The 19,708-nt window shown below is 49.0% G+C and overlaps 2 protein-coding genes across 2 annotated transcripts in view; both read right to left on the bottom strand.

The window, feature by feature from the left end:
- Positions 1-2,274, bottom strand: part of TRIM71 (tripartite motif containing 71) — a 53,527-nt gene extending 51,253 nt beyond the window's left edge. Inside the window, exon 1 of the mRNA XM_021525912.3 lies at positions 1,377-2,274. Coding sequence (XP_021381587.1) covers positions 1,377-2,258 — 882 coding nt within the window. The 5' untranslated portion in view covers positions 2,259-2,274. The remainder of the gene's footprint in view (positions 1-1,376) is intronic.
- OSBPL10 (oxysterol binding protein like 10) overlaps positions 1-19,708 on the bottom strand; it is a 492,302-nt gene that overhangs the window by 412,331 nt on the left and 60,263 nt on the right. The gene's annotated exons all lie outside the window — the stretch shown is intronic.

Below are 19,708 nucleotides of genomic sequence, written 5' to 3'. Positions count from 1 at the left end.
TTAATGCCTCCCAAATATTATTTTAAGGTCCTTCTTTTTCCACAGAATTCATACAGTGTGTCCTCTGCCACTAGTAACTTTAAGAAACCCAAAATGCCAGACCTTTCTAGAATTATTTCATAGCTACAGCAACATTAGGAGATAGAAAAAGTGTCCCTGAAAACTGAAGAAAAAGCATCACCACATTTCCCTAGGCTAAATGTCTTCGTGTATCAGTTAAGCAAGCATCCCACAGGAAACTCTTGTACCACCCCTGTCCTCAGGCAGGTTTTCCCCTGAAGCCCCTTGTTGTGTTGTCCAATTTCACCCTGAGAGGAAACTACCTCCAACACCGGTTACTGGAAAATTCCAGCAAAATCCCCGCGTTGACCCCCGCCCCCCCCCCCCCCCCTTCCAAAGCAAAAGGGGAAAGTCAGCAGATCGCTATTTTCCAGCTTCAAACGAAAAATCAAGTTTCAGACTATCACAGTAAGAAACTAGCCCAATGAAACGTAAGACACTTTCAAGTACATTTTGAAGAAGCCACTGCCTCTTTTAAGATCTACAATACCACACTTAGGGTCACCAGAATCAAAATTTGCAAAGCCAAAGCGTTTTAAATTAACACCACATAAAGCAGGTTTCTGTTTTTGCATCAGTAGATGTTTGCCACCACAGAAGCAGACAAGATATTGACCAAAAGCAGTAGATGTAGCTGGCATATACAAGCGTGAGTATCTCTGCTAACTTTTTCACTACCTTTTACTTATTTAGAATTAATTAATCAAAAGGGTGTCCTTTTCTCAGCACAATTATCTTCCCTCCCTGTTTATTCGTTTTTCTTTGTCCAGTGAGTCACACGCCGAACACGGCTGTGCAAAACAGACGCTACAAACCAGTTTAACTTAGCATTGGGACTCTGGGGGCCCCAAACCTTTCTCCTGCATCTCCACGGCCCCGCCACCCCTCGGTACGCGCCCGACGAGCTTCTGCGGAGCACAGCGCCCGCAGCAGCCCACTGCCCCCGCTGCAAACCCTTCACGGGCAGACCGGGGCTCCGCCGGCGGCCTCCGAGGGCAGCACGTCCCGCACCTCGCGGAGGGGTCCCGCACCTCGCGGAGGGGTCCCCCGCCTCGCCTCCTCCTCCTCCCGGGCGGCGGCGCGGAGCAACGCCCGGCGGCAGCGGGGCGCACCCGGGCCGCCGCCGCCCCGCCGCACGCCCTCCCCGGTGTGCCAGCGGCTCCGCCCGCATCGCCCGCGGCCGGAGCGGCGCTGCCCCGCGGCCCCGCGGCCGGTCCCCGCCGCCCCCGGCCGCGAGCGATGCGGGCGGGGCCCTCTGGCGCCGGCCAGGGGCGGGAGCGCGGCCGCCCCTTCCCTCCCTCCCGCGCCGCGCTCACCTCGTCGTCGTGGTGCTGGCAGTAGCTGGCCCGGTCGGGGAAGACAGAGAGGATGTTGTATGGCGAGGCGGGGTAGGGCGGGCTGAGGGCGAGCGGCGCGGCGGGGCCAGCGGCGGCGGGGCCGGCGGCGAAGCGCTCGATGAAGTGGTCCTTGGTGAGGCGGACGCGCTGGTGCGCCCGCACGCAGTTGTCGCACAGGTGCTCCTGGCAGTCGAGGCAGCGGGAGCTGGCGGCGTTGCCCTCGTCGCAGGAGCTGCAGCGGGGCTCGCCCTGCCGGCTGTGGGGCCGCCGCAGCAGGAGCGCCGCCGAGCCGCCGCCGCCGCCCGAGGAGGAGGACGACGACGACGTCGAGGAGGGCGCGGCCGAGGCGGCGGCGGCGGGCGAGGAGCCGGCGGCGCGGGGCGGCCCCGGCGGCGGGCGGCCGTGGTGCCGGTTGTTGCCGCCGCCGCCCCCGCCCGACCCCGCGGCGGGGCCGGCCCCGGCGGCGCGGCCGTTCTTCTGCTCGTCGGCGGCGGCCGCCACGACGACGACGTCCAGCAGGTTGCTGAGGAGGAAGTTGGAGGAGGGCAGCGCGTCCATGCCCGAGGGCTCCGAGATCACCACCTTCTGGTCGCAGATGGGGCAGCGCAGCTTGAGCGCGTCCCCCGCGCCGGGGTGCCGCTGCGCCTCCAGGCACTGGCGGCAGAAGGCGTGCAGGCAGGGCAGGACGTGGAGCCGCCGCGGCGGGCCCCCGCAGGAGGAGCCGCCGCCGCCCCCGGAGGAACTGGAGGTCTGCGAGGAGGACGAGGAGGTGGAGGAGTTGGACGAGAGGGGAGCCGGCGAGCCGCACATCTCCTTGCACAGCGGGCAGATCTGGAAGTCGGACTCTGGAAACGAAGCCATTTGAGATGGGCCTGACTCCCCGATGGGGGGCAAAAACGTGTCCCTCCTACCTCAAAAAAGAAAAAAAAATAAGAAAAGCGTGGGCGGAAAAGCAGAGGCGCGGGGAGAAGGTAGTTCTGCAAGCAGCTTACAAGCAAGCTGGCATCGATCAGTCGTTTTGCCAAGTGGGATCGATGGGCCGGTTTTGCAAATACGGTGTCATCGATCCGGCGGTCTGCAGGGAGCTGGGTCCTCTCCTCGTACCTCGCTGCTGCGGGGAGGGGGGAGTATTTTTGGTATCAAGGTGTAGCTGTCCCGTTCTCCCTTAGTAAATGGATCCTCTCTTCCCTCTCATGTACTTAACCCCCGATCCCCCGTTGCATTAGACAAATTGTATTGATTCCCCGATCGGTCAATACCTCACACAGTCTTCTCATCTCCCCCTCGGGTCAGCAGTTTGACAACGTGGTTTGGTTACTTGTCCTCTTCCTCAACAGAAAGTGCATGGGCGCCGACCGCCCGATCCCCGCCGCATCCAGCGGGGACCGAACTCTGTCCGCCGGTGCTTGGCTCCGGTTCCCACGGCCGCAGAACCGGGTCGGGGCGGCAGTGCAAGTCCCTCTCGGCCGGGCGGGTGCGGGGGCAGCAGGGGCTTAAATCAAGTTTCGCTCTTTCTTCTTGGGGCGTTGGTTTTTTTCCTCTTTTCCTTTAAACCTGTGCTTGTCGGGGGGGAAGGGGAAATTTCGTTTCAGTTCCCCCCTCCACTTTTGCAATCCAGAGCAGCTCTAGGAGAGAGAGAGGCACTGAAACACAGTGGCCAGGCAGACTTCTCCGGCTCCAGTCTTCCCCCGCCGACGCCTGCTCCACCACCGCATGACTGGGGGGTGGGGATGGAGAGCGGCGTTGGTGCCCACCCCACCGGCAGAGACTCACGCTGGCGGGACGCGGAGGAGGAGATGGGAAGAATAAAAGGGCTCCGAGGACGGCCAAGAAGGGCAGTCCCTTCTCTCGCCTCTCCGAGTCCCGGCTCCCGCCGGACGCCTTCCTTTACTTGGGGCTTCCCGCGGAGGGCAGCGCCGAGCCCGCAGCAGCCCCGGCACACGCGGTACCCGGCGGCTCGGGCGGCTGCTGCCGGCCGCTCAGTGCCGCGGGCTCGGCGCGGCTCGCAGAGGCTGCTGCGGCCGGGCAGAGGAGCAGCGGCAGGTCCCCGCCGGCCGCCCTGAATTATTCATGGGGGGTGTATTATATTCGCTCGCACAAATTGGAGCCGCTGTGCAATGCTATCCGAGAGCGCTACGCTCGCCCCCTCCTCCTCCTCTCCGGTTCTCTCTCGCTCTGAGCCCCTGCAGCGCCTAGGATCACATTTCCTTTGTCATCTCGCCTCTTCGCGTGGTGTTTTATTGAGAAAACAAAAATAATATAAAACGCGAAGAAGAGGCGAGAGGAGGCGTGGGGGGCGGCGGGAGGAAAGCAGCGAAAACCAAAACGCCCGCCTCCCCCGCGATCTGCCGAGCCGGAGCCCACCGGCCCCGGGGGGTAAATTAGCAGGAATTACTCACTGATGCGGCAGCACCGTCCCGGGCGGCGTGGGATCCGCGGAGAGCCATCGCGCCGGGCGCCTTCCCCGCCTGGCGGGGTGCGGAGGGCGGCCCCGGGGGGGGCGCGGGGCTGGCGGCGGCGCTGGCTCCGGCCCCGCTGCGGCCGCCGGCACTGGGGCGGCGCGGCGTGCGGGAGCCTTTTAAGCTCCGACGGCGCGGGCTGACTTCCGCCCGGCTGCGGGGGGCGGCCGGGGGGCGGCGGCGGCGGGCAGGAAACATTCGCCCTCCTCCGGCCCGACCTGCCCCCATCCGTCCGCATCCAGCCCCCTTCGCCCACCCCACATCTTTTGATAGCGCCGGTTTCAGCGCCGGGGACCCCCCTACCACCGTGGGTCTGACGCGCCGCGGCTCGGGCGGTCGCCAGACCCTCGCGCCCTTTTTGGGTTTGGGAGGAGAGCGGGGGGCTTCGGGGCCGTTCTTTGAAAGCACCGAGGCGTTAATGCAGCTTTAAACATTAAGTCCCTCGAGAAATTGTTTTCTGATGCCCAGTCTAGGGGTGACGGGCTCCTCTCCGCGCTCTTGCGGTTGCCGCCGGGTCTGCCGTGCTCGGGGGGGGGGGGGGAGGTGGCTGCTGGGCAGGGGCCGGCGCTTCCTCTCCTTCAAAGTGACGCGATGGAGTTAGCGAAAATCAGCGGGGATGCCATTTGCGATGCTGTGAGACCGCGCTTAAATAAAAATCCGCAACAATTATTTTGGTTTTAATGAAATGCCCCGCCACCAGCAACGTGTGGGTGGAAAGTTTAGGCTCTGCAGCACGACTGAGTGGCCACCCTCTTGGTTTGCGGGGCTTGCGGGAGCAAGAGAGGATGCATGGCATTGCGCTCTTAACAAGGAAACTGTAGATCTGAGAAATTTTAAAACGTGGAACTGGCTTAAAGATTGGAAAGACAAAAAGGAAAAGGGATAAAAATGGGAAAATACAGATGTTAGTGAAAGGAAGCATCTGTAAATAACCAAAATAAACTCAAAATTAATTACTGTTCAGTAATGATAATACATTCTCAGAACCACCACAGAACAGGAAAACTGGTTATTAAAATATATTTAGTTATGTTTCTCGTTTGTTTAGCCTTAGATGTACAAACAACTAATGCTATTTAGGCCTTAGATGCACAAATAACACTAACTTAAATTGTCTACTTAAAAATGTCTTTTGTCTTCTGCTGGCAGGTACTAAACACAGCTCAAGCTATGCCTGTGGGGATCTCCAAAAGCCCTTCAGAGAACTGAGAAACTCGGGAGTGCTAACACCCTTATGCAAGACCAGGCAATGGGAATTGTTGATGAAGTCCATGGGGCAAGACAGGTGCATTAAGTTGTAAACAAGCATGAATATTTACTATGCCCCTCAGTAGTATATTCTGCTGAGAACTTGCCTTATGTATCACTAAAGGATTTGGCTCTGGAGCTGTGTTCTTTACATTACACATCCGTATGTTCACATTTGAGCATGCAGGCGAAATCCACCACAGCTTTGACTACCCAGAGGTTAAAAAATCATTGAGCCTTGCCTCAGCTCTGTTTATTTGTCCTGTGGTTGCTGCAGAGAGTTATGATGTTGCAGAGCTTGTCCTTTCCCTGGCGAGTCAGTTGTAAAGAGCAGGAATTCCCTGCCTGAACAACAAGCACATGGTTGATCTGTTTGGGTTTCCCAGATAACGCTTTGCACCAGCCCCCTCAATGGAAACTGTCATCTTTTGTGTTCAGAAATATTTTAATTGGGCAGAAATTCCCAGATGCGTGTCCCCAGGCATATCTGACACCCCTGCTTCCCTCAGTGACAGCTGTTTGCTTTCCAGCAAACTGGCTGAAGGGGGCAATTCTGCACATGGATGCTTCAAATGGTCCTTAACCGGCTCACGATGTGCTGTGGAAGGTCCTTTTTGCTGACAGGATCCACTGTGTTTGTGCCAAGGCTCCTGAAGCTCGTTTACATCTTACACCCTCCCTGAGCTTGTAAAAGGCTATAAGCAATTCACTGTCCCTGAACAGAGGGTCCTTATTCTCCAGCTGTCACCCTCGTATTGGAGCACCTCTGTCTTGCTGAATCAAAGTCCTTCTTTTCTTCTCTCTCCACTTCCACCACTGAAGGAATGCGACATTTTGAGGCTTCCTCCGATTATGGGTGGCTTTCTGTCTTCACTATGAAAAATGCTGAAATAAAGCTAAAGGGAACACACCGGTATTACAATCCTTCTGAAACTCTGGTTGCTGGAGCACTTGTGCGCTCAACTACACAGCAGATAGTACCATGTATTTTTCTGCTTAATGCATTGACTCAATGCTTTTTGATTCCATTAAGTTATTCTGCTATAAAAAACACCCTCAGCTCTCCTCAGAGAGAGGCCTCAATATATTTCATTTGTTTTCTAAGCTGACAAACACTGTGAGTGAGTAACAGCATGGGGGTGATAGGTGAAGTGCAGAGGCTTCTCATTCCTTGTTGGACAGCAGGATGAGAACCTATTTTTATGATTTTTCCCTGGGAAGCTAGTGCTTCGTGTTTTCCCTTTTTGTTTTGTTTTGTTTTTTTTTTTTTTTTAAAAACAAAAGAACAATAGCTATCCTGGTTAGCAGGGCTATTGTCCCTCTGTGCCAAATAAATTAAATCTCCCTGCTTACGTGAGCGTCTGAGACATTTCTCTGCATTCTGCTAGTTCTCCTTTGTGTCATTCTGCTGAGGTTTCTCGCATTTTATCCCCCTTTTTCCAGTCTTTTTCAACCCACTTTTTTTATCTTTCTTTTGTCCTCCATTCATACACTGTTGCTGGTCTGAATTTGAAATGATGTGGTCTGTTCTAAAGGCAAGCCCATATTTTAAACTGTGTTGAAATCATAATTGTATCATGATCATGTCAGAACTGTGTTAAAACATTAACCATTAAAACATTCTGACAATGCTGAAACCTAGGCATGAGTGGTCAGATCTTCAGAGACACGTAACAAAAATCTAAATAGCTCTGAAGATCTGGGCCAGCTTCTACCTAGTTGAAAAAATTTGGCAACTTTTGTCTGTCCTTGACTAACTTCCCAGCCACTGCAGCTAAAGGATGCATTATTTTTTTTTAAATTATTTTTTCCCTTAAATTTTAGTGGAAAATAGGACATTAGGGCAGAAGACTGCACCTGAGTCATTCTCTGGCATCTGCTTAGAATACCAGGATGTGCTTTCCACTTGGAAGCTCTGTTTTTTTGAAGGAAAGCCTCCTGCCTTCTGCCAGCAGCATTACAGGACAAACAGAATGGTGTTCCTGCCAAAAGCAATGCAGCTGGAAAACCCAGGGGTCTGGAGGTTAAAAGCTTTGTTAAATAGAACCAGGTAGAGTAATTGTGAGTTTGGGGATATTTTACTGTAATTTTAGAGGCAAACATTCACAGAAAGAGCTCTCGCCTATGCCACCTGTGTGAAGTGGTCCAGCAGCCTGATGTGGTTTGTCCTGCTGTGCTGAGCACCAAGGCAGTGTTGTGAGCTCAGAGCTCAGCAGGTCTTGTGAGCAGGAGTAGCTGAGGAGCTGGTGCAAGTCCCTGAATGTAAACAGGTAATGGTAAACAGAGGGATCTGAACTCCTGTTATCATTGTTGCTGTTTTGCACCTAAGGACCCAGAAAACATTTCCAACTCCAATATTGCTATACCACAGCCATAAAAAGCCAATACAGTGGTTCATAACTTCGAATTCTGCACAGGCTTTCCTAAGGATTATCAAGATCTAAAAATCTCCCTGTCCTGCTGCCCCTGAGAATCTCCTTCCTTTTTTATCTGTTAACAAAGAGACAAAAGACACAGCATTACAACCTGCTTGGGATCTTTGCCTCTCCTGCTCAAGAATTCATCTAGTAAATAAATGTACAAAAACATCACTTACAACAGGTCTACTCACAAAGAAAGTCTTTAGCAAAATCTTGATGCTGGTGTAGTCTTCGGAGATTTCACATTTATCAAATAGTGCCAGACACATGAAAGAGGAAGGTTTTGTTCTTGGACTTTAGCTCACAGTTATTGACTTATTCATTATGCTCAGAGGAATATCCATCTTTTTTTAGGTTTTCACCACAACTGTGCTCCATGGACAACTGTGCCACTTAAGTTCAGCCACTCTAGCTCTGATTTGTGCTGGTTTTTTTTCTCCTTCCCTCATTTTTCCTCTTGCAAGCACAAACTTCTAAATTTGCCTCAGATTCCAAATTTGCCATGCCTGCTCCTGCACACTGACTCTTGCTCAACCATATATCTGTCATTGGATCCATTAGTAAGTACAGTAGTAGTAAGCTCAACTTTCTGCATGTCTTGCTGACACATTCGTACAAGCTTCCTGTAGGGTATGCTGGATCTTGATCAGGGTAGAGGGTTGGGGAGCAAAGAAGTGTTGTCCCCATGGTATAAATCATTGGAAACTGGCTTGCTCAGCATATTAATTCAAGCTCTTGACACCCCCTCCTCCACCCATCCATCTCCCCAACAGCAGGGTTACCTTGAGTTTAAAGATGTGCTTGTTGGGGTGTGATGGGATCCAGAAAAGAACAGAGAGAGCCTCCTCTATGCACACGTGCAAGAGAAATCTATAGATTTGTTGGTGTGCATCTTTGCATCTGTACAGTCTTCAAGGACTGTCTTTGGGAAGCAGGGATCTTGCACTCAAGCAGCTGACATTACTTTTAACCCTAGAGACACTACCAGGTTTAGGCATCAATCTTCTGTTTCTAGAAATAAGCAAGCACCTACTGCCTTGGTTTACAGCATTAAGCTCTGTAGGAAACTGATGCAAAGATATTATTTTTTGATGCGCTATAGAAAGTTTGGGGTTTTTTCACTTCTATTATAATGTCTCCAAGAGCACCTTTATGCTTAGGCTTTGCTCTAGCTTTCCTACTGCACAGTATGCATCTGAGACAAAACTAAATTAATTACCTTTATTTCTTTTCTTTTTTTCCCTGTGCATTCTTTCATCTTTTCAGAAATTCTGACTGAAAAGCATCTATTTCTAACCATGTAGTGGGATTTAGCATCACAAGGACTTTTAGCACTTTTACCTCCCAATGACTGTATCTCTAAAGCCAGTTTCCTCTTCCAGACTTCTCAAATCTCTCCCTATTCACCATCTGTTCAATCAGATTTCTTGTTAGGCTAAGTACCTGTGTTGGCTTTAATCTTTGATGATGACAGCTCAACTATTGCCCCCCAAGGATGGGCTCAAGGCCAGAAGATGCAAATGTCTGGTTCTTCTCACTCTGATTCTGTTCTAAACAGCTTTCAAATGTGATGTGTACAATTAAGAATGGTATAAATCCATGTCTCAATCACAAGAAGTGACTTCACTACTGGGAGTGAAAACTGATGCTGGAGTAGCCTTGAAGATTCTCAAACTCACCTTCAACAAAATGTCCCATCAGATCACTTTTCCCTTTCAGGAAAAGCTTGGCAAAATAAACATACCTTGCAAATAGGCTCTGCAGGTCAAGAAATTACCTCAGTGGAGCCCTGACTGAGGTCTGAGCAGCTCGAGGTAGAAAGCAGGTGCCAACATTATGGTCTAATAACTGCAAAACTTTTGTTATTAGCCGCCTGTTTCCTGACACTGCTTGTGCATTTATCCTCTCTGCACAGTTAACTCGGCTGTATCTCAGAAGTTCTCGTTACCTCTCTTACCTCTCTTATTCACATCTGCAAGATCTTTTTACTTGGCTGGGGGAGTGTCCCTAGCAGCGAGAGGTGGTGCACACTGATGCTTAAGGGAGAGTGGCTTGTCAGCTGCTAATGCTTCCCCACAGCTGTGTAAACTCTGGGCGCAGGCAGCTGTTCCCCTCCAGATCTGGCGGCGGAAGCTGGGAAGCCTGGCACCCTCAGCTATTCATTACCAGCCCCCAAACTGGGAGCTGTGAGTGTTTCCTAACAGGCTGCAGCACTGCTGTGGCTGACCTTGTGCTGGGAAGGGTGAAGTGCTTGTGCAGTGTGTTCAGAGGGACAATAGTGTCTCCCATCTCTTTGAATGCTTGCGAAGGTCACATACATCTTTCTACTTCTCAATACTGCCTGCATCCAAGCGCTGCCTCTCCCCTTCTGCCTCCTCATCATTATTCCCTGGGGAGTGTGGACAGATCGCTTCTCCCTCAGGGCCATGCAGTGTAATTCCCTGAGTGCTGGCAAACCGTGAACCTCAGCCAGTGGCAGGATCCCTCAGATGATTTCATGTAACATACAGCACTAATCCTGACCCACAATCAGGTGCCGATCTCTCCTGCAGCTGCTCTGATCAAGACAGATCAGTTCCAAAGGTATAAATTGAATGCTGAGAGGGAAAAGCAGTGCTGTTTCTGCATTGTCCTTATCAGGAAACATGCTTGGAACTAATTTGGACCTGAAGTGTTTAGGGTTTTATATGTTAAAACCAACACCGGTCAGGAACAGTACATACAAAGGTAATGTGCTCCTTTACGAGAGTGAATGAACAAGCAAGCAGCCAGGCAGAGTGCTAATCAAACTTTCTGGTTCATGTGAGTATTTATTGTGGTTATAACTGTGTTTCCTGTAGGGAAAGCTGTAAGGTGGACTCAGAGGAAGCTTCTGCTACCTTGCAGCATGCTATTCCTCCAGGCTCAGGTTACAGGTTGAGGCTTTTGTGTACAGACATGCAAGAGGTTGGAGTCTCCTGTCTTGGCTGGAGTCTCCTATCTTCGCTTCTCTGCAAAGACTCTGGGAACAAGAAGTGACCTGTTAAGAGGCCTTTTCCCTCCTCACTGCTCCACCAGGGAGCCTAGAAGGAAGAAGTTCTTGGCCTGGCCAGCTCTCTCTGGCAGTGGGAGAAGGCAGCTGCCTCCTCTCCTACGTGAGACCCCAATGGCATCCCTACAGTCCTTTGTAAAAGTGGACCTACAAAAAGAGCTAGTGAGTCATGTCGCAGCCCAAAGCCCCCTTGCATGCCACTGGAAAAAAAGGCAGCTAAATCCCTTTGGGTGAGAGTCTTCTCCCAGAAAATGAGCCCCAAGGAGCCACAGGTTTCTTGGAGGCTATTAAATGTCCCTTTGCATGTGCCTCCTCACTGAGCACGGAAGAGCCCTGTGCCTGCTGGTGTAAAGCCTTCCCAGAGTACCTCCACCACAGCAGCTATAAATAGGCTGGGGGATAAGACAAAGGGAAGCTTTCTTAAAATGGAGGATACCACAGGTCATGTTTGCAGGAGCAGGAATTCTACAGGGAAGTTTTAAAGCTGTTGATTTGGCTGACACTTTAGGTCTTAGAGAGGGGAACGCTGTCACTCTGAGGATCCTTTCCCTTTTTTGCTGTACTAAAGCAGGGAGGGTGCTGTCTCTCCTTTCAAATAAAACCCACGTGCATTTACGGTGATGGATGTCTGCTGGGAAGAGGAGCTTGTATATCTTCTGTTCTCTGCTAGCTGCAGAGCAGTGGAGCTGTGCTGAGCCTGAGAGCCCCTTTTGTGAACCACTGCCTTGCAGTACAGATGCTCCTTTATTTAAATAAAAGCAGCCAGGGGGCTCTTGTGGTCTCTGCATGCAGACCCTTCCCTTCCAGTGTGTTTCACAACTACAGGCCTTTGGATGCTACTGCAAGCTGGAGAAGTAAAAATAAGGAAGGAGGGAGCGAGCCTCAGGAAGCCAAATCAAATGGCGGTAGCAGCATCTCAGGAAGCTCGCCCAAGGTGGTGGGGTGCAGGGCAGGTGAGGAAGATCAGAAGAGTAGGAAATCAGGGAAACAGATGTGGCAATGCCAGGCTTTGGGGAGGGAGCTCCTGAGATGCAGGGCCAGCATTCCCATGCGTTCCCATCTGGCGGTGAAGGAAATTATGTAAAGTGGAGGGGCCAGGGGCCCCCTTTCTTATTTTTTTTTTCTTCCAGTTCTTTTCTCCCTTCACTTCCCATGATGCAATTAAAGAGCCATTGCTGACATCATCATGTATGCATGCTGAATGCAGGCATTGTGTCTCGGCTGCAGTGCTGTACTATATATAGATTAGTTGCCAATCTCTGCTATGTATCAGCAGGGAAGACACCCAAGGAATTAAGAGAGCAGTCACACTGTAGGACTCCTGGCTTTTGTCCCATGGCCTCAACCCATGGTGGACTATACAGTGGAACTAGAAATAATCAAAGGTAAGTTATTTGGAGACAAAGCTAGGCAACTTTTGACTGATTGATTTGCAGCAGTGGTAGGGAACAGTCTTCTAGGTTGTGATGCACAAAGCAGAAGGACAATCTGACCCACGCATGTTGCTAGCTTCTTTTATGTAAAAATTAGTGGTTAGTCAGTAATCTTCTCTCACCAGACCCTATGCCAGGCAATATTAGATAGCCTGCTTCCTTGGCCTTGGGTAGATGAAGAAAAAGCATCCACCTGGGAATTGTTTTGGTCTTGTGGGCACTTAAGGGGACAGAGTCAGTGACCTCCCCTCCATTAGTGGTAAATGCACCCTGCAATCCCGTGTGCAGAGACCAAGCAGAGCAGCCAGTGTCTGTCCTGCCACTGCCAGTGGCACTCTGAGAGGACCACTGCTCTATCTGCTGCCACTACATCCCAGGGAACCTCTTCCACAATGAACCTGTTCAAGTGACCTTGCCAGCACTAGGTTAGAGAAATTTGTTCTTGTGCATTTCCAGCAGTAGCATTTTCTTTTGAAGACAGACAGCTCCATCAGGTCCTTCTTCCTCCCACCCAGCCCTTTGGCAGGAGGTGACAGGAGGTGGCTGAGCCAATCTAACAGTTCAACACATCAGAAAGGGGCAAGTCCTGCTCCTTCCTTCCAGCTCCTGCATTTTGCTGCTCATCAGTGGACACCCCAGGCAGCTGACAGCAGGGTCTGATGAGTGCTCCAGCAGAGGAGGTGATGGGATGGGGAGCTGGAGCACGAGGAGGTCGGGGGTCCTTGGAGGTAAGTAAACCTTCCCTGTTCAGCACTGAGCTGTTAGATTGACTCAGACAACAGGCAATTTGAGGGTGTAAATTGACCCTAAAAGGAAAGCTTTGATGTTAGAGGCTTTTTTTCTTTCTTGTTGACTTCACTCCAGGCCAAATTCCAACTAAACTGTGGCCATAGCAGCTTTTTCAATCATTCCATGGAGTCCCATACCAAGGTGATGAGACTGAGTGTTGCTGCAGCCCCAGGCACTCACCTTCCTGCCCTTACAGTGCCCATGGGCCCGTCACAGCATCTCTGCTCCTAAAAGACATTGAAGTCTTCACTGAGTAAATGGTATTTTTTGTCACTCGTCTGGTAGGAATTTGAAAATAAGTCAGGTAAAAATGTTTATTTCTTGTAGCCCCCATGAGAGTGACTGTTGCATTGGTAGCAGGCACAAAAAAACGCTACCAGGGTGGTTTTGAAAATCTTCAGGGGTGGAGGTTCCCCAGCCTCTCCTGTTCCTGTGTCTGACCTACCCATCACAACAAAGGCTTTTCCTTTCATCCAGGTGGGATTTTCCTTGCTGCAATTCCTGACTGCTGCCTCTTGTCCTCCCAGCCTTCTCAGGCTAAATTAACCCAGTTCTCTTAGCTTTTCTTTACAAATCACACCACAGTCTTCCAACCATCTTAGTGCTCTCTCCAGCACTTCCTTCATCATATTTATAACTCTCTTGCACTGGGAAGCCCAATGGGATACAGCAGCACGGGTACAATTTCACTGCTGCTGAAAACAAGGAAAGGATCACTTGCCTTCACTTGCTAGTTATGCACTTGCTGAGCAAACCCAGTCTGGAATTAGCCTTCACTCTGCTGTCTCATGTTCAGGTCATTGCTCACAGGGACCCTCAGGTCCTTTTCTGCAGAGCTGCTGCCCAGGTCCCCAGTAGGTCCCCACTAATGCAGGGAGTTATTCTAGAAGAGGTGTGGGACTTTCCATCTGCCTGTGCTGAACTTCATGAGGTCCCCATTGCCCCGTTTCTCCATCTTATCCAGGTCCTGAACTGCAGCCCTGCTCTCCAGAGTATTGACCTCCTCCTGTTTTGACATTGTCTCTCGGCTTGTCGGGGAGGTGTTATCCTTCAGCGTGCAGGTTGTGTGTGACATTGGTGTAAACCAATTATAGCCTCAGTATTGACCCCAAAACTCACTTATGGACTGCCTGATGCACTCTGAATCTGTGACCACTCCCTCCAGAACCTAAGCATCCAGACAGTTTTTCACCTGCCTTCTAGTCCATCTATGCAGCCCATGTCACCTTAGTTTGGCTACAAGGATGCTATGGGAAACGATGGTGGAAACCTTGCTAAAGCCAAGGAAAGAGGCATCCACTGCCCTCCTCATCCCAGATCATGGCCCATACTCCATCAGCAGGGCAGGCAGGCTGGTCAGGCACACTTTTTCCTATCATAGTCACTCTCCTGTCCTTTGTGAGGTGGACATAGAATCCCTCAGGACTTGCTTCGTAATTTTCACAGGCACTGAATTGAGTCTGACCATCTGGTCCTTCCCCAGATTCTCCTTTCTGCCTTGGGTTTTGGTTTTTTTGGTTTTTTGTTTGTTGGTTTGCTTGTTTGGGTGTTTTTTTGGTTTTGTTTGTTTGTTTTGTTTTGTTTTGTTGGCAGATCTCATGTCGAACCTCGATCGGCAGATCAAACACAGACCTGGATGAAGCTGATGGATGTACAAAGCAGCTTCCAAGTATGATAAAAGCAGCAAGTGAAGGTCTCTGTGCAGAGTGAGAGTAGCTGCAGAAGCCACCACGCTCAGCACCTTGGCGAGCATTGTGCAGCCTGGAAAACACAGCCCAAAGGCTTTTTTTGTGGGACAACCCAGTACAGTCAAAATCAATAACTGCAATTAAAATTGAAGAACTTTTGCAGTTTGACCAATAAATACTCCATGGTGTTACAGTTTATTTTCAAACAATTGAAGTTATAAGAAGAACTATATTGAGTTCCTCAGAACTACTACTAGTTAGTACTCTGAAGTGTTTCCATTTCTGCTGGTACTTGTTAATTCTTTCAATTGCATGTATATTGCAGAGTTGAATGAGAGGCACAAATTTGGGTATGAGAATCTGGTCCAGTTCAAGCCTTTCTGATCTGGCTATTTAAACAATGAAAACAAAGGCAATATCAGAGCTGTTGGGGAATACTGTGTCTTTTCTGGAGGTATGAGGGAATTCTTTGTATTTCCTGGATGCAAATAGTATTTCTACTTGGTAATGCTGGATCACTTGATCACTTTTGACTCATTTTCTTTTAAATCCCAGACATGAAAAAACTCTATTTTTTAAACTGATTTTACATCTTTCCTTGATGTAGCTATATACAGCACCCTAAAAGCTTTCACCTAACTGGCTAATTATATTTTGTTTTCAAGAGAGAAATGTTTTAAACTTCCCATAATATTAAACAGCTCCCAAAGATGCTTTGAATATTGACCAAAGGCATGACATGGGGATGATTGGCTCCATGACTGTCAAAACAAAACTTCCAGAACACTACTAGGAAACTGGGCATCTCAGGGTGCCTGAAAGCAGGAGCTAAGGGCTGAGGCAGCATCTCCACTGCCTTGATTGTCCTTGGGCACCCTGCCATGCTGGCCTGGGCAGGTAGCTGCTCTGAACCAAAAGCATAAATTTGTCTTTTAGGATGAAATTTTGAACTTTTATTCTCTGATTGTACAGATCCCAAAATGACGTGAAAAACTGCTAAAACTCTAGTTCCCCACTGGCAAAACAGCAAAGCTTTTACCTTTGTGCAAAGCCTGAAGTGCTGACTCTCTCAGACCTGAGGGTGTCTCCAAAAGCCAGTGAAGAGCTATCTGATCCTGCCAGCAGAGATCTGTAGATCTCTGCTATGAAGCCCTCTCTGCTTTTCAGGTTTCTGATGCAAGCGCCTTGTGTAACACCACAGGCTTCCAGGTACAGGGAGCGTGGCCAGCCCACAAAGTGAGCACATATCTTAGCCACCTTGAGGCCAAAATAACCTGACCTCTAGATGATCTTAGGAGGATGATGAATAATGTATTGCATCTCCCAAAAGGCTGATTTCTGTCCGTTCAGTAACTGACAGTTTTCCTGACATCCACCAACTGTGTCAGCTTGTATATTTTTGAAAAGGGTTCTGGGGTTATTGAGGGGGAAAACCTGTAAGGCAAAGGAAAGATCACTTCAAAAACTATTGAAGTCATCAAATGCGTTTGACTTTTGGGACACATGGTGGCTGCAAAGTTGGGATTTCCCTGAGCACAATAAAATCTATCAAAGAAGAAATAGCAGGGCTGGAGAAAGTGGGAACTGAGGGCTAGGATAGGAGAGAACTTCCAAGGAGTTAATTAGTGCTGTGTTAGTGTTTGTGGGCAAGCAGGCACAGTAAGTAAGGACATACATTTGTGAGGTCATTTAGAAATTCCCAAAGAAGCTCTCTTTGTTGGCAAATGCCAGTGCTGGCACACATACTACCCTACCTGCTATGACAGATCACTTACATGTCATTCATTATGGAAAAGGCATTAACAGGGTAAAGTCCAAGTCCTTTGGTTAAAAGAAATCACCAGGACTGCTTCAGATTAGCTGCCTGCCATCTACAGCTGTCTCCTGCTGGGCTGGGGCTGTTTCCAGGAGCCATTGGATCCCCAGGATCAGCTGGTCAGGGCAGAATCATCTCCTGGTGAGGGAACTCCTCACAGTGGACAAGAACCCTCCCATGCAAGGAAAGGCTTGTCTCCCTCTGCTCTCCCTTATCCTGGAGTTGCCATTAAAAAAGTTCAGAAACAGCAGCCTCATGTTATGAGTCACAAAAGTGACTTTTAATTCCCAGAGGGAATTTTTAAAGTGATTTAATGCTTATAAGTTTACACTTGTTTGGGGATGGGTAAAGCTCCTAAGCCCTGCTTTGGTGCTTTTAAAAATGTGCCACGCCAATTAGCTGCAGATGTGTTTTCAGGGTAAGAAGCTGCTACTAGACATTCCCCTGCTTTTTTGAGCCGGACCATTTCCTGTGAGCAAACTCTGCAAAATATCTGAGGTCTCACCCTCAAGGATGGCAGGAATGGACTGCACTTCCTTCTGGTATGGTTTTTGGGCAGTGCTGCCCTTTGATGCTGTGTCCTTGCCATTTTTCTCCCAGTGCTCCACTGGGCTGTTTTGCTCTAGCTGGATGCTCACTGCAAAGCTGAGGTTGTCTTAAGCACTGTTAATAGTGGGGTGGCCTGCTACTCTTAAATGAAAATATATACTTAGACACAGCAAATGCTTTAGCTTTTGGGGAACAGCTAATTTTCGGGGAACCACATTTTCTGCGAGCATAACTTCAGTGGAGTCAATGCAACATCTTTTCCAAAAAAGCCTGCATGCAGGGGATCACATCCATTACCACGACTGGAGCTGCTTGCAAATAAGAGCACAGACTTCTTTTGAAACATAATAAAAAAGAATTCTCCTTTATGATTTATTACATATTCATTATGCTTAGGCTGACACCACTTGTGTTCCTTATGTGCTTTTCTCGATTACATTCTTAAGCACTTGTATAATTTCAAGCACCTGGAGACCTTGGCTTGCTTTGCTGGGTGCTACTTCTGTTTAGCCGGATGCCAGGGTTGTGCCGCAGTGGGTGCTACAGTCTAAACAGGTAAAACTACTGGTTTTGACTTAAGTGTGTTTTTTCTCTTATTTCTCTTGGGGTTTTATCTTCTGAAGTGGTTCTCTGGACTAAGCACAGCTCCAAGGTCTTTCGCCATGCTTTCGGAAGATAACATCCTCCTTGTTGGGACTTGCTGAATAAACTGTGTGGGAATGAAGGGCCATTTGACTCTCCAGGTGCCTTAGGCCTGCTGTGATCCTTTAACAGCCTGGGTGACACAGCAGGAGCTGCCACTTCCAGGGTCTGCAGTGTTGTGCAGAGAAGCTGGATGTGTCACTGGAAGAATGCAGGGATACATGAGATGGGAATTGAGTGTCTCAGCGCCAAGGGCAGTGGGTAGGAAAACAGCCCCACAAATACAACTCTGAGTATAGACAACCACTGCAGGAGAGGATGTGTGGCTCCCTCTGTTCCTCTGACCAGCTGGTTGGTGCTCACCCCTCCCTGAGGTCAGGGTTGGCTCCCATTGCTCCCCTGCAGGCTGCACCCACCTGGCTGAGCTCAGGCAGGGGCGAAGCTCACTCCTGGGGAAGGCTGAGGTGGACACAAAACCTTGCTCAGCCTTTTTCCAGGCAGCATCTTCTATCACAAGGAAAGATGACAAATTTTTTGTTAAATTATTTAAGATATTACTGACTGGTCATGAATTATTAAAGTGTTTATTACTTACCATTTGGATGGCAACTCGGGGCAGAAAATCACAAGCCTTTCAGGAAACCTGAGGCCAGCCTTTGCGTGCCAGACATGCCAGGGACTCGGGGGTGAGCTGAGGTGGTGGGTGCAGCAGCATCTGGTGTGAGAAAAGGCACGGCTGGAGCCTGGAGCGTGATGCAGCCTGCGCTGCTGCAGATGGCTTTGCCACTGGTGCTGCAGTCTCACAACCTCCTGCCGCTCCTCCCAGCGCTATTTTTATTTAATATTTGTGTGATGGCTGTGCTAGAACCCCTTTATACCACGTGCCATAAAATCTACAACAGAGACAATTCTTATCCTGGTAGTTTGCTCCCCATTACTGCAATTTCTTAGAGATTAAACTATCTTTAGGTAGGAGAGGACACTATGAAGCAAGAGTGTGCTAATTCTCATCAGCAAATGTATGTTTGTTTATGGTCTTGCTCTGTTGAAGATATTTGAAGTGTTTTATACTAGTCTTATTTCTACCTCCTTTTCAGCCTCCCTCATGTTTAGTGGGTTTTTTTGTTTGGTTGGTTTTTTTGTTTGTTTGTTGTTTTGGGGTTTTTTGTTTGGTTTTTGGTTTTAATTTTCCCATTCCTTGAAACTGTAACCATGTGCTGATCATTAGGACTTCTGTTCAATGCATACTTATCCTTTGTGGTCAATGTTCACCAGTTGGGGGTTAGTGATCAAAGAAAGAGCAGACCTTATCTTCCAGTGTTATTTTGAGGAAGACAAAGCAAGGAGATAAGCACAGTTTGGACATGCAACTCTGCCTAACAATGTTAGACTGCCTCCACACCAGAGTCAGACAGTCAGGACTGGGCAGTGGTTAAAATACAACTACTTGAAGAAAACATTCTGCTGGTGGGTTCTGACCAAATAACATGGTTAGCATGGCTAACCATGGCTGCTCAAAATTGAGAAGCAGCTCACAATTACCCTTTGGTAATTGTGCAAGATGAGTTTGGCTTGCAGGCATAGATATATCACAGTGTTCAGAATCCACAAGGCAACCAGCGATTGGTGGAAATCTCTGAAAGTATTTGTGAAAACAGTCAGCTGAATATGTTTGTCCTTGAAATGCACTGTTTCTTATTTAGTATCCTGTGCTCATTTTTCCTCCCTTGCAAACGTTTTCAGCCCAGGAACTGATTAAACCACCCAGTAAACACAGTACAGATGTCAAAGTGAAAAATTCACAAGCTATTCATAACAAGCCATCTGCTGAAAATAATTTGTCTAAACTATTTGGGGAAAATTTATGAAGTAATGAAAATGCTCAGAGATATTTGGGAAGATTCTAACTACCAAAAATCATGAAAGGGCCTAATAATATGTTTTGGATACAACTGAAACCTTTACAGCTTGCTGCAGGATTTGGGATACTAAATTCTCTTTAGCCTGCCATGCTAAGTACTGGCTGCTCAGTTTTGAAGCATATAAGCCGTTTTCACATTCATTATTATCCTGCAAGAACATGCAGTTTGGGCATAGTCCATGGTCTGATTTATATTCCCAGGGTGATAAATGGCCAAACTCCCACTTGGGCTGTATTTGGACTATATTGGAAGCCCAGCATTTAGAAATTCAATCCATCCAAACAATACAAGTCATACTGAAGCTTTGCAGACCT

Source organism: Lonchura striata, chromosome 1 (assembly GCF_046129695.1).
Source record: "Lonchura striata isolate bLonStr1 chromosome 1, bLonStr1.mat, whole genome shotgun sequence".
In the NCBI taxonomy this organism is placed as follows: Eukaryota; Metazoa; Chordata; class Aves; order Passeriformes; family Estrildidae; genus Lonchura; species Lonchura striata.
Note: the sequence above shows the minus strand (reverse complement) of the source record. Positions and strands in the feature narration are given on the sequence as shown.